The following is a 14179-nucleotide window of genomic DNA, read 5'->3' as shown; positions in this document are numbered from 1 at the left end:
GCATTTAAGTCTACCTTTGGAATGCAATACAGCAGTTCTGCGCGGCATGGATTTGACAAGTCCTTGGTAGGGACACAAAGCTGGTGCCCAACAGTCTCAAGAAGTGTTCCACTGGGTTCTTACTGGGCAAATTTGGTAGCCACAACATCAACACAAGTTCCCCATCGTGCTCCTCAAACCACTGCAACACAATTTTGGCCTTGTGACATGGGCACTTAACCTGATGGAAGATGCCATCACTGTCAGGAAAGACACAGCAATGGATGCAGGTGTTCTGCAAAAATGTTCACATAGGCCATAGCTGCCATGGTGCCTTTGATTACTTCCACAGGTCCCATGGAAGCCCTGGTGAATGCCTTCCCTAGCCACCAGCCTGCATCTGTGGTGCGCTCAGATTTAGAGTTGGCATTAGCCTGGATGAAGGTGTATCGAGACATGACCACTGACCTGATGTAACAAGAAAAATAATTCATCCAAACAAATGATATGTTCCTATTGATCCACGGTCCAATCTCAATTATCCTGTAGCTATTGCAATTTTAACTGACAATGTCACTAAGTCAACATGGCAACACATAGGGGTCATCTGCTGTGGAACCTCATGTTGAACAGTGTGCTCTGAAATACTTGTGCATACACTAGCACTGTAGTGTGTCATCAGATTTACCACAGATCGACTTTTATCCTACTTTACAGAGTGACAAAGCTTCTAACATCCACATTCTGTGATAGGGCACTGATGTCCACCTTGCCACCTACTTGTGGTTTCACCCTCCTTCAGCCAGTTTCCATAATTTGCTCATGATAGTATTTCTTGAGCAGCTGACTAGTTTTGCACATTCCGAGAAGCAAGTTTGCAGCCACTGGGCCATAGAAATATGCCAAAGTGTGTCAGTGAATTTCCCCATTTGCAGGCTCATCATCACTAAAGCGCTTCTCCATTCATTTCTCCTTCACTTATACACTGAAGAGCCAAAGAAACTGGTACCCCTGCCACATATCATGAAGGACCCCTGCAACCATGCATAAGTGCTGGAACACAACATGGCATGGGCTCAACTTGTGTCTGAAGTAGTGCTGGAGGGAACAGACACCATGAATCCTGCAGAGCTGTCCATAAATCTGTAAGAGCACAAGAGGGTGGAGATCTCTTCTGAACAGCACACTTCAAGGCATCACAGATATGCTCAATAATGTTCATGCATGGGGAGTTTGGTGGCCAGCGGAAGTGTTTAAACTAAGAAGAGTGTTCCTGGAGCCACTCTGTAGCAATTCTGGACATGTGGGGTGTCGCACTGTCCTGCCGGAACTGCCCAAGTCTGTCAGGATGCACAATGGACATGAATGGATGCTGGTGACCAGGCAGGATATTTACATACATGTCACCTGTCAGAATCATTTCAAGATGTAACAGGGGTCCCATATCACTCCAACTACATAAGTCATACACCATTACAGAGCCTCCACCTGCTTGAACAGTCCCCTGCTAACATGCAGGGTCCATGAATTCATGAGGGTGTCTCCATGCCCGTACATGTACATCTGCCTGTTACATTTTGAAATGAGGCTTGTCCTACCACGCAACATACTTCCAGTCATAAACAGTCCAATGATGGTGTTCATGGGCCCAAGCGAGACAAAGCTTCGTGTCATGCAGTCATCAAGGGTACCCAAGTGGGCCTTTGGCTCCAAAAGCCCATATCAATGATATTTTATTGAATGGTTCGAACACTGACACTTATTGATGGCCCACCATTGAAATCTGCAGCAATTTGCAGAAGGGTTGCACTTCTGTCACACTGAACGATTCTCTTCAGTCGTCGTAGATCCAGTTCTTGCAGGATCTTTTTCCAGCTGCATCGATGTCAGAGATCCGATGTTTTACCTGATTCCTGACATTCACGAAATGGTTGTACGGGAAAATCCCCATTTCATCGTTACCTCCAAGACGCTTTGTCCCATCGCTCGTGCGCCAACTATAACACCGCATTCAAACAATCTTTATAACCTGCCATTGTAACAGCAGCAACTGATCTAACAACTGCGTCAGACAGTGTTTTATATAGGCGCTGCTGACTGCAGCGCCCTATTCTGACTTTTCACGTATATCTGTATTTGAATACGCATGCCTATACCAGTTTCTTTGGCGCTTCAGTGTATACTTTCCTTACCTCGTCGCACGCACACAGCACCACCAAGCAGCATTCAGTATTGTGGTGGGCAGTGGTCACAATGTTTTGACTCATCAGTGTACATTTCGTAACTTTATCTGTCTGTTGAAGAATCAGTTTTAGAAAATTTCATGTCACACATTGCACTTTGAACTACCTGTTTTGATATAATACTTCATATTATGTGAGTAATTTAAACAGTGAATGGAGGAGGCTCATCCAATGATTCCTGTTCTATCTCAATGCAACTGCATCACTTTTGTCACAATATTTCTTCAAAAGCAATCAACACTGTCCTCTTTTTCTTTTAGCATGCCCTTATATGGTAATAACTGGGTGTCTGTCACTTACTGGTCTTTAACAGTTTACTTTACTCTTCTATACGTAACACTACAGTATAGATTCACCTTGAAACAGAACTGTCTTCCCAACCCATATCAGATAAATTGTTTTACTCTTTTGCAGTCCGGAATATCAGATGCTTGGTTGCTTTCATAATGGGATCATTTCTGAATTTCTAGTGAGATCTTTACATCATTCATCTTCAAACAGTTTGATTGTTGACACCACCGTGTCAATTAAATTCAAAGAATGGCATCATTTCCACCAAGCTATTAGTTTAAACGATTACTTCATTAAGCACTACTGGATTGTTTCAAGCATGTGCACACCGCTGACGTTTACACTAAAGGCAGACTAAAATATTCTGGTGTCTGACTGAGGTTCAATCCTGTAACCTTTCAGTTTCCAGGTACACACTTTACTAGCAGACCACTAGGTCTGACTAGCATGTTGAATGAATTACACATCAATATTTCTGAGCTCAAATCTGCACTCTACTGCACATCATGAAGTGGTACACTATGGTACTTAAAATTTTAGGTGTAGGTAACTTTCAGTCGAAGCGATAGATCTTTTAATGTGTGTATCTTTGTGCTCCTATGAAAGACCACATCTTGTTGCGTCAAAGTGTACATTCCTTACAGAAAATTACAATTTCTTCATAATAGCGATAACAAACATAAAATGAACACACGACAAAGAGCTCTCGCATGGTCTATACTTACTAATCCGTTAAGAAGGTTTTGAACAGAACTACACTTGCTTCCTCTGCTGGAATTTTCTTTGCTATTATTACAAAGAGAACAAAGCTACAAATTATAGCATTCTGTACAACTAAAAAACTTAATTATTACATGCAAGTCTTCTCCAACAGGCCTCTGGTTGATGAGTGTGATTCCCATCGGGATCTCCGCCTTTGATTTGCCTTTTGCAATGTCCCTGAACTCCTCCGTGTACTCCTGCGAAACACGTGCAGGGTCACTAACATGCTTCAAAACACACAAACTAATTGCATGCCATTGCAATGCATGCTCTAAAATGTTTCAATAAATAAACAACTAACTTATAGTGTGTAAAAGAAACTACACAAACTTTTAACATTTAGCAGTTTGTTGATACAGCAACACACAAAAGAAAGCACTGAACATTTTATGATTACATGCAAAACAACACACATCACATCACTGCAGAATCAGTTCTGGTACACATTTATATACATAGAGTTATTTATAAAAACATACAGACAGAAAAGCTCAAAATAAAAGAAATTAATTTAAATTTGTGAAAACTGCCAAAAGCATTAGTTAATTCATCAGCATTCTTTTACAGCTTTTGCAGCTTGCATAAGCTACATGTCATGAATTTGTATATTATATCACGCGAATAAACTGCTTCCTCCCTGCCTTCTCCATCTACAACCGAACTATGACCAACAAACTTTGGTATGGGCCAGAAAGAATGTGGCCTAGATTAGACTTCCATCACAGGCAGATGTACTGACCGAACCCACCCCTTTGCTTCCAAACTAATAGCAAAATTTTACCCTCAAGCATAATGATTCCATTTTAAATAATAGTCTCCATTTCTTCTGCGTCATTATATCATTAAGGCTGGCTAAAAATAGGTGGAGAGTGCCACATAGAGTAAATTTTAAGGGACATTACAGACATGCTATGTTTCTAGGATGCTCAATCATTTGTAAAATTAGAAATGTGTGATGAGTGTGTGTGTGTGTGTGTGTGTGTGTGTGTGTGTGTGTGTGTCTGTTGTCTATTTTAGACAAAGGCCTTGTTGCCTGAAAGCTCATTTTGTGACAGTCTTTTTGTTGTGCCTATCTGTGACTCAGCATCTCTGCTACATGGTGAGTAGCAACTATCCTTTGCATAATATTGTTACGAACTGTCGTTCTGTAATGACAAGTTTTATTATTGATACCTACAAACATATTTAAAGTAGATGCAGTTATGACTTTTCCTACAGTTTGTAATATAAAACTCAGGATCTTTGCATTTAGCGGGCAAGTGCTCTACAACTGAGCTATCCAACCAGGACTCGTGACTGTCCTCACAGCTGATTATTAAAACATCCTGATGTAATATGTTATACAAACAGTATGGAAGAATTAATTCCTGATTTGCAGTGTTACTGATGAATTGTGGAAAAGTAATAATCATTTTCATCTGAATATATAACATTATCCTTTCTCTCATCTACGAAAGAGAACGATCTGTCAGTAACCTCGCTGTAGTGGCAGAGTAAAGTAAAAATGCACTACACACTACATTCTAGCAATGAACAGAAAAAGAAAGAAGCAGTAATATTTTCATACAGTACATATAATTTTAAATATCATGCAGGTTCTACCTCGAAATATGGCCAGTTCATAGCCATATTCACACCATGTGTATTTGACCACCACTTCAAGTCCTTTTCATGATCTGCATTGTTAACTGTGTGGTAAAACTCTTCATATATTTGAGGCAAACTGAAAAAAAGTGATAGTAGTTAAAACATTACCACCTACAGATACCATTTGTAAAACAAGAAAATGTATAGTAACTTTGTACACAAGAGCAACAACAGCATCAGAGCTAACCAACTTCCTTCATCATTCTTAATACAAGTTTGAAAATATGATAACAGAAAGTTCTTGGCAAGATATAAATAAAGGAAGGAGCAAAGGTAGTAATTTACCATATACCTGAGTGGATTTCAGTCTCATTTATGGGGCTATTGAGCACTGATGCCTCAACCTTATGGTGAGTTGTTACCTTTACTCCTACATTATTAATGATAAGTTTGCCTGTTTGAAATGTGAACTGACCCATATTTAATTCAATACCCCCCCTCCCCCCCAAATCCAAACCCACACATTTGCTAACAATACAAATTCCATGAATTCTGATACAGTCCATGAATATTTGCTACTTACACTGGATCCTGAGAAACATTCAGACACTTATGAATACAAAACATCGTCTGTTTAAAGAACTGCAATCGCTGAGCCTCCATTTCTTGACATTTGTCAAAGACTACAGTCATGTCCTCCATGTATTTGGGATTGTAAGAATTTATCTCATCAAGGGCTGCTTCGTATTTCTCTTTTGCTTTTTGTACATCTTCTTTTGACTTCTGCACACGGTCCTGCATCTTTTTAACCTGTAAATACAATCAGTTTAAAGATATTTTATAATAGGCAAAAAAACAAAGTATATAATATTAAGAAACTGTGGTCTATAAATTCAAATCAGATCTGATGTAAAAGGAAAGTGTAAGTGACAACACTCCACTATCACAATGAACAGAATCCATCTTGAACCAAGTTTGCAGTTTCTTATATAAAGACAAGCATATAGTTTGGATACCCTATTTTATTATATCACTATCTGCAGGTGGAAAAGTACATAAAAGAGCAGTACACACAGCATCACCAACATTTTCAGGGCACTTCACTAAATGTGTACTATTTCATCTTAGGCTATGGATCCAATGGTACACTCAGTATACTTCTGGGTCATGCAGTCGAACAATATGTTGCAAATAATCAGAAATTAGGCTCTTACATTGTTCACCAGTGAGAGGCGATATCTGACACATTAAGTGCCCAGTCTGATGCCATGGAAAATACTCTACACAAAAATAATGAGATGAATCACTTTAAATGGGTTTTGATGTATTTGTGTCCAGCTGTCAGTTTGTACCATGACTAATCAATTCATGTTAGGTGCTCTCATGCATTGAGTGCCCAGTCAAGTGAAGTGAGCACGCTCAGTGCAATGTGTTATCTAGCAGCTTCCATACCCTAAAGGGAAAAGGTTGGTTGGTACGATTATCCATTATTGGTTATTTCCAGCACTGAATTGATGAATGGTTTCTCACAGCATGCCCCATCTATCCTCTGTTACAATGTACAATAACCAATGGCAAACCCTGTTCCCAACATACCGTTGCAAACAGTAGTTTCGTTGACAAGGTGTTTGTCCCCTGAACCAAGGTACTTCCAACACACAATTAAAACTGTGACATCTGAAAAACCCAGGCCTGCACAAAATCGGACATGGTATGTCCTATGAACTGGGCACCCGAACATCAAAAGCAACTTATCATGAGCACTCTAATTTGACATGAAACGAAGTAAAGGGTCTGAATTACTCTTCACCACTACTCCATCCATAATTAGCAGTGTGTGTGTGTGTGTGTGTGTGTGTGTGTGTGCTGATTTTAAACAACATGAACTCACTCACCTGATCAGGAGACAAAGAGCTGTCAGCATTAGCATTTCTTTCTTGGTTACAAGCAGAACGCTCTGTTTTGCATGCCACATGGTAGTCGCTTTTGGCTCTGTTTACTTTAGCTAACAGTTTTGCCCATGGTTTCTGAGCTTTCTTAAATGCATCCTCCATTTCCTTCTTTTCTTTTATCTGCATCATTGACTGCAATAAAAAAATACAAAAATCATTAAATTTCCATTAGCTGTATGATGAAGAGATTTGTTACAATTATTTAAATCGTGCTTACTTTGTGGTAGGTATCTTTCTGCCACGTTTTCACTTGATTCATAACATCATTACATAGATTGTCCTTAACCTTTAGATGCAAATCGCATAGTCTCTCTGCTTCAACCAAGACACCCTTCCACGCAGCCTCTGTTGTTCCGTACTCTGGGCCTGAAACAATGAATTTTTTCATCTACTCATGTCAGAAGCTATATAATTAAACAACAAAAATCAAACTGTATAATCATGTAGTTTTAGTACAGAACAGTAAAGGCAAAAATAGGTAAAAGCTGAAAATCAACCCCAGGTGAATGTGCAAGATCAAACAAAATTATGAAGGGGAAAATCAGGGAAGCAAACGAAGATTGAAACAAAAACTCTCATGTATTAAGACTTTTACAAAGTAAATACAACAACTTTAATGCTTGTATGACAGTAAAAAAACTGGGAACTTCCATGCAAGAACCTCATTTACATGAGTAGGTAACGACAATAAGCTGATCGACAAAAATGAATAAATACACTCCTGGAAATTGAAATAAGAACACCGTGAATTCATTGTCCCAGGAAGGGGAAACTTTATTGACACATTCCTGGGGTCAGATACATCACATGATCACACTGACAGAACCACAGGCACATAGACACAGGCAACAGAGCATGCACAATGTCGGCACTAGTACAGTGGATATACACCTTTCGCAGCAATGCAGGCTGCTATTCTCCCATGGAGACGATCGTAGAGATGCTGGATGTAGTCCTGTGGAACGGCTTGCCATGCCATTTCCACCTGGCTCCTCAGTTGGACCAGCGTTCGTGCTGGACGTGCAGACCGCGTGAGACGACGCTTCATCCAGTCCCAAACATGCTCAATGGGGGACAGATCCGGAGATCTTGCTGGCCAGGGTAGTTGACTTACACCTTCTAGAGCACGTTGGGTGGCACGGGATACATGCGGACGTGCATTGTCCTGTTGGAACAGCAAGTTCCCTTGCCGGTCTAGGAATGGTAGAACGATGGCTTCGATGACGGTTTGGATGTACCGTGCACTATTCAGTGTCCCCTCGACGATCACCAGTGGTGTACGGCCAGTGTAGGAGATCGCTCCCCACACCATGATGCCGGGTGTTGGCCCTGTGTGCCTCGGTCGTATGCAGTCCTGATTGTGGCGCTCACCTGCACGGCGCCAAACACGCATACGACCATCATTGGCACCAAGGCAGAAGCGACTCTCATCGCTGAAGTCGACACGTCTCCATTCGTCCCTCCATTCACGCCTGTCGCGACACCACTGGAGGCGGGCTGCACGATGTTGGGGCGTGAGCGGAAGACGGCCTAACGGTGTGCGGGACCGTAGCCCAGCTTCATGGAGACGGTTGCGAATGGTCCTCGCCGATACCCCAGGAGCAACAGTGTCCCTAATTTGCTGGGAAGTGGCGGTGCGGTCCCCTACGGCACTGCGTAGGATCCTACGGTCTTGGCGTGCATCCGTGCGTCGCTGCGGTCCAGTCCCAGGTCGACGGGCACGTGCACCTTCCGCCGACCACTGGAGACAACATCGATGTACTGTGGAGACCTCACGCCCCACGTGTTGAGCAATTCGGCGGTACGTCCACCCGGCCTCCCGCATGCCCACTATACGCCCTCGCTCAAAGTCCGTCAACTGCACATACGGTTCACGTCCGCGCTGTCACGGCATGCTACCAGTGTTAAAGACTGCGATGGAGCTCCGTATGCCACGGCAAACTGACTGACACTGACGGCGGCGGTGCACAAATGCTGCGCAGCTAGCGCCATTCGACGGCCAACACCGCGGTTCCTGGTGTGTCCGCTGTGCCGTGCGTGTGATCATTGCTTGTACAGCCCTCTCGCAGTGTCCGGAGCAAGTATGGTGGGTCTGACACACCGGTGTCAATGTGTTCTTTTTTCCATTTCCAGGAGTGTACATGCTTAGAGAAACCATGTGGAAGAACTTTTCCATGATCATAGACCAGATTCACCTCAAGTCACAGGAAAAACAGGACCAGATATTATCGTGGAAGAAGGGTGATTGCTAGTAATGGCAATGAAAGATGGGAAAACAGCAGTACCAGATGGGATGCCTCCTGAATTCCTTTAGATGTTTGAGGAAGAACCAATAGAATGGTTGACAACACTATTCAATAAAATGTATAATTTGGGTAATCATTCCTCAAAACTGTCTTCAATCGGAGTTTGACTTTTTTTTAAGCATTGTGGTTCCAGAACACTGATGTCACCGAGCCATCTCCTGAAAGTAATTTAAAAAATTATTCACAAAATAATCTATAAAGTTTGTGAAGAACAAATGGCACTTACACAATTTGGCTCCAGAAATGCTGTCAGTACTCAGCTCTTTTCAGCATTCAGGTCTTATTCCAGAGGTGTCGAGACATGAACTGTGATGATGATGATGATGATGATGATTAGTTTATGGGGTGCTCAACTGCGCGGTTATCAGCGCCCATACAAATTCCCAACCTTTGCTCAGTCCAATCTCGCCACGTGGATGAATGACGATGAAATGATAAAGACAACACAAACACCCAGTCATCTCAAGGCAGGTGAATGAACTGTGAAGTCTATACCTGCTTTACTGATTATCAAAAGGTTTTTGGTAGAATACACTGTAAGAGGGCCGACTTGTTAAAAAATAATGGAATGGATGACAAAAACCTCTGGCTCACAATCTATATTGGAATCAATATGCTGTATGAGCAGAAAATGAGAAAGTGACACATTAAAGTTATGCCGAGGACTGAGACAAAGTTGTATTTTGTTGCCACTAATATTTAAGCTCTATTCAGAATATGTCTTCAAAGACGTCCTTGAAAATATCAAAGAAGGTATCGACTTCAATTATGAGAAGCTGAGCAATATCCACTATGCTAATGATACTGTAATATTTGCCAACAGCCTAAGTAGTCTTCAACATACTGTATCCCAAATCAATGGAAAGTAGTGAGCATTATGGCTTATAAATCATTGTAAGGAAAACAAAATTAACACTCATAATCAAGGAAGACCTACTAAACTGTCATCACAACATTAATGGAAAACTTGCTGAACAGGTAAACAAACACATTCATCTGGGAACCAATTAAGGGGGTAACTCCAAAGAAATTAGAAGTCCTGGTCAACAAAGCCAAAGTAACATTTTGTAAAATGATCAATACTTCTCACACGAAACAAAATTACAATTTCTGTAGCATTTCATATTCCCCATCCTTTTCTATGGAACTGCTACATGGACTCTGACAAAGGCTTGAGGCATTTGAGACGTGGCCATACAGGAGAATGTTAAGAGTGTCACAGAAAGATAAAATTATTAATGACATTGTCCAGAAAATGAAGACAGAAAACAAAGTCCTAAATACAGCAAAACGCGGAAAAATCTCTCAGCCGCCATGTAATGAGGAATGGGAACACATATAAACTGCTGCAAAAATATTTCTCAAGGAAAGGTACCTGGTAAAAGAGGACGAAGAATAGCAATGTCTTCCCTTGGAAACTTAAGTGTGCATCTGTTAAAGTATATCAGGCCCATACCTGTAAGGGTCAAACTGTGTAAGATGGAGTCAATTCCATCTTCCATGATCTGTCATAGCAAACAAAATTTACTTTTCAGCAAATGACTCCCGATTTGTTGGTCTTTGCAATCCTGAGGAGTCATCTCACAAGACGAGTTGTATTTCCTGGTATCTGACACTGATCCAACTATTTGATGACTTCCATGCTGTCCACCCTTATTTGTGTGTTGACACAACACATTCTTATGAACTTAGGCACACCCATTCAGTGAGATGGGAACATCCGCTGCTTCTACGCCTATCTCATAACCTGGGTTGATTGTGTTGCTAATGTCTGTGGGTACCAAGGATGTTAGATCTTGAGTAACTAATAATGGTTGCACATTTCATTTAAGGTGATATCTACTTGTTTAACAGGTTATAACTACAACGAACAGGGCATGCTTATTTTGTAGCAAAGAAAAAATGTTATGCCCTATGTTCCACGTGTCTAATTAATGTCATGCGACACTTTGTATGATGATTACTTCATGTTTTTCTCAGGTCAGGACTCATCTGAAGTTATTCCTAAATATTTTGGTAAAGAAATTAGAATTTTATATCTACCGATATTGACATCATTATTGGTAGAGTAGTAGTTCAGATACAACAAGAATGGGAGGGGAATGAATCAGCAACATATTAACTGTTGAGAGAAACTTATGAGGAGAGAAAAGTTATAAAGAATACCTAGCCTACCATAATAATACATTTGTAATTTGCTAGGTTGTCACAGTATGTAACTGCTTTCTTCATCAAATAAAGAATTGGTGGTTTGTACAATATTAGTTGGGTATGTCTTGCACAGGGAAGTGGGGAACACATGAGACTGGGCAGAGCCTTCAATGCTGACAAGAGACTACACTGCAATATTGCTGACAAATAATCATTGATTATTTGGCTACTGTAGTTCTGGCATAAATCTATTATGCAAACCAAAGCAAAGCATGGAAAGCTGTAAGACTGGAGTAATATAGAGAAAGTTTACATAATAGAAATGAAATTTACAACAATATTATGGAAACAGGGCACGGGGGAGACAAAAAACAGATGGGGCAGAAGACTGCAAGAAAAATCCAACGAGTAATGAAAGACCTAAGTAAAAACAAGACTCTTAGGATACACAACATCTCCTCAGAATTATAAAAAAAGCAAAGGAGAACCAATCATGACAAAACTGTTCAACCTAGTAAGCATGGTATAAGAGGCATGCATATGTTAAGACTTCAAAAAGAATTTAATAATCCCAATACTAAAGAAGCAAGGTGCTGACAGGTGAATTACAAAACCATTGGTTAGATAATATAGTGTTGCGCTCTTTAGTCTGAAGACAGGTTTGATGCAGCTCTCCACATTAGTCAATCCTGAGCACGCCCCTTCATCGATGTCATTACTATAACCTGCATCCATCTGAACCTGCTTACTGTATTCAAGCCCCTGTCTCTCTACAGAATTTTTACAGCTCACACTTCCTTTCATTTGCAAACTGACAATCCCTTTCTAGTCACATTGCACCACATAGCTTTTCTCTCTCCAATTTGGTTCTGTACTACCTTATTAGTTATTCAACCAGTCTATCTAATCTTCAGCATTCCTCCGTAACACCACATTTCAAAGGGTTTATTCTCTTCTTGTACAGATTTTTTCTATCGTCCACATTTCACATCCACATAAAGATACGACTCCAGACAACATACCTTCAGAAAAGACTTCATAACACTTAAATTAATATTCATTGTTAACAATTTGCTCTTTTTTTCAGAAACATTTTTTTCTTGCTACAGCCATCCTGCATTTTACATCCTCTCCAAATCTGGCAGCATCAGGATTGTTTTCCCCACTCATCTGAATTACCATAAATTTCTATGCATTTAGAACAAGCCAGTACCAATACCATATAGAAATTCAGTCCAAGTCAACCTGTACACTCCTATATTCACTCAATGAAAACACTTTCCCATACACTACAGCATCATCAGCAAACTGTCACAGGTTACTGCTCATCCCATCTGTTTTGTGTGTATAGAAAAGAAGACCAGTCCTATTGCACTTCCCAGGGAAAATTCTGACAATGTCCTTGTCTCTGAAGATTTTAAAATGAACAACAACAAAAGTAAAACCAGGGTAATGAAACATAACCAAATTACATCAGATGAAGGTGAGAGCATTAGAATATGAATTAAGCCACTAAAACTAGTAGACATGTTTCTGTTATTAGAGCAGCAAAATAACTTATGATGGCAGAAAAAGAGGATATAAAATGTACACTGGCAACAGAAACAGCAGTGATTTTTAAAAAGAGATATATGTTAACTTCCAACATAAACATAAGTGTTCATAATTTTTTCTGAAGTATTTGTGAGTATGTCCTCAGATGGAAGCAAAACATGGACAATAAAGAGTACAGACCAGACGAGAATAAGGTTTTTGAAATATGGTGCTACAGAAGAATATTGGAGATTAGATGGTAGATCAGGTAGCTAATTATGAGGGTATTGAATCAAAATGGAAAGAAAAGAACTTTATGCCACAACTTAACTAAAGGAAACGATATGTTGCTACGAGACGTACTGACTTGTGAGGCATCAAGGCACTGTTACTTGGGTAACAAAAGTAGTGGTGGTGGGGGCATTGTATACCTTTAACAGAAAGACCAATGCTTCACTACAGCAAAGAGAATGTGGTTGCAACAATCTGGCCACGGAGAGCTCCAGCAAAACAGGTCTTTGGAATGGTGACCACAACAAGTACCTCTGTCGAATATTTTGATGGGTGCCTGGAACATAACCTATCACTTATTATGAGCACTGGTACCAAACAATTTACAACTTCACAACAAGAAATGAATGAGGTGGTGCAGAGATTAGAACACTGTACTTTCCGTTGCAAGTTGCTAGCTTCTAATCTGTGGCATCATCATCATCCTGACTTAGGTTTAATGTGGTCTAACAAACTCATTTAAAGGAAATGCCATTGTCAATTTTCTTCCCCACCCTTGTCCAATCTTCACTTTCGCTCTGCCTGTAATGGCCTCATTACCATTGGACAATTACATCACCATCCTTCTTTCTACCATTCCCTGCTTCATGGTAAAGTCAACTGATTGGCTTTCATTTTTACCAGTATGCAGTAATATAAGGAATTCTTGTGACAGTATTTGACAGTATGTTCACTATTATCTGTCAAGTACGTGTATAAATATTTGTCAGACTACAATTCTCACTATTACTGTAATATGTTTCTTCTTCTTTTTTAACTGGTGCACCCAGTCATTGATTCCATTCCTTGTTACTGCAGCCTCTTCCATATTTGGAGGAAGGTACACACACAGCAAACTTCATGAAATGCATATTGTTTTTTATTTGTAAGACTAATGACATTTTGATTTAATTGAAATAAATCATTTTTCCATTATCTGTTTCACCTTCCAAAAATTTCTTTAATGCACTTTAGGTCTTACATTAAATCTGTTCACACGCATTGTGCCATTGTGACAGTGAAACAGAAGATGACAGTGACAAGATCAAAATACTAATTTTTTTTTCCAAAACTGCTCATTGAGAGACATAAATCTGCATATCCT

The 14179-nt window shown here is 40.2% G+C and overlaps 1 protein-coding gene across 11 annotated transcripts in view; it reads right to left on the bottom strand.

The window, feature by feature from the left end:
- Window positions 1–14179, bottom strand: part of LOC126094569 (protein kinase C and casein kinase substrate in neurons protein 1-like) — a 550603-nt gene that overhangs the window by 18056 nt on the left and 518368 nt on the right. For 10 of the 11 annotated variants that reach the window (XM_049909035.1, XM_049909027.1, XM_049909033.1 and 7 more), the window contains 5 exons: window positions 7032–7180; window positions 6758–6946; window positions 5446–5672; window positions 4878–4998; window positions 3368–3472 (listed from right to left, as the gene is read on the bottom strand). In XM_049909035.1, coding sequence (XP_049764992.1) covers window positions 3368–3472; window positions 4878–4998; window positions 5446–5672; window positions 6758–6946; window positions 7032–7180 — 791 coding nt within the window. The remainder of the gene's footprint in view (window positions 1–3367; window positions 3473–4877; window positions 4999–5445; window positions 5673–6757; window positions 6947–7031; window positions 7181–14179) is intronic. The other variant, XM_049909034.1, reaches the window with a different exon arrangement.

This window comes from Schistocerca cancellata, chromosome 8 (genome assembly GCF_023864275.1).
Source record: "Schistocerca cancellata isolate TAMUIC-IGC-003103 chromosome 8, iqSchCanc2.1, whole genome shotgun sequence".
Taxonomy (NCBI): Eukaryota; Metazoa; Arthropoda; class Insecta; order Orthoptera; family Acrididae; genus Schistocerca; species Schistocerca cancellata.
The sequence above is the reverse complement of the archived record's forward strand: the minus strand, read 5'-3'. Positions and strand labels throughout refer to the sequence as shown.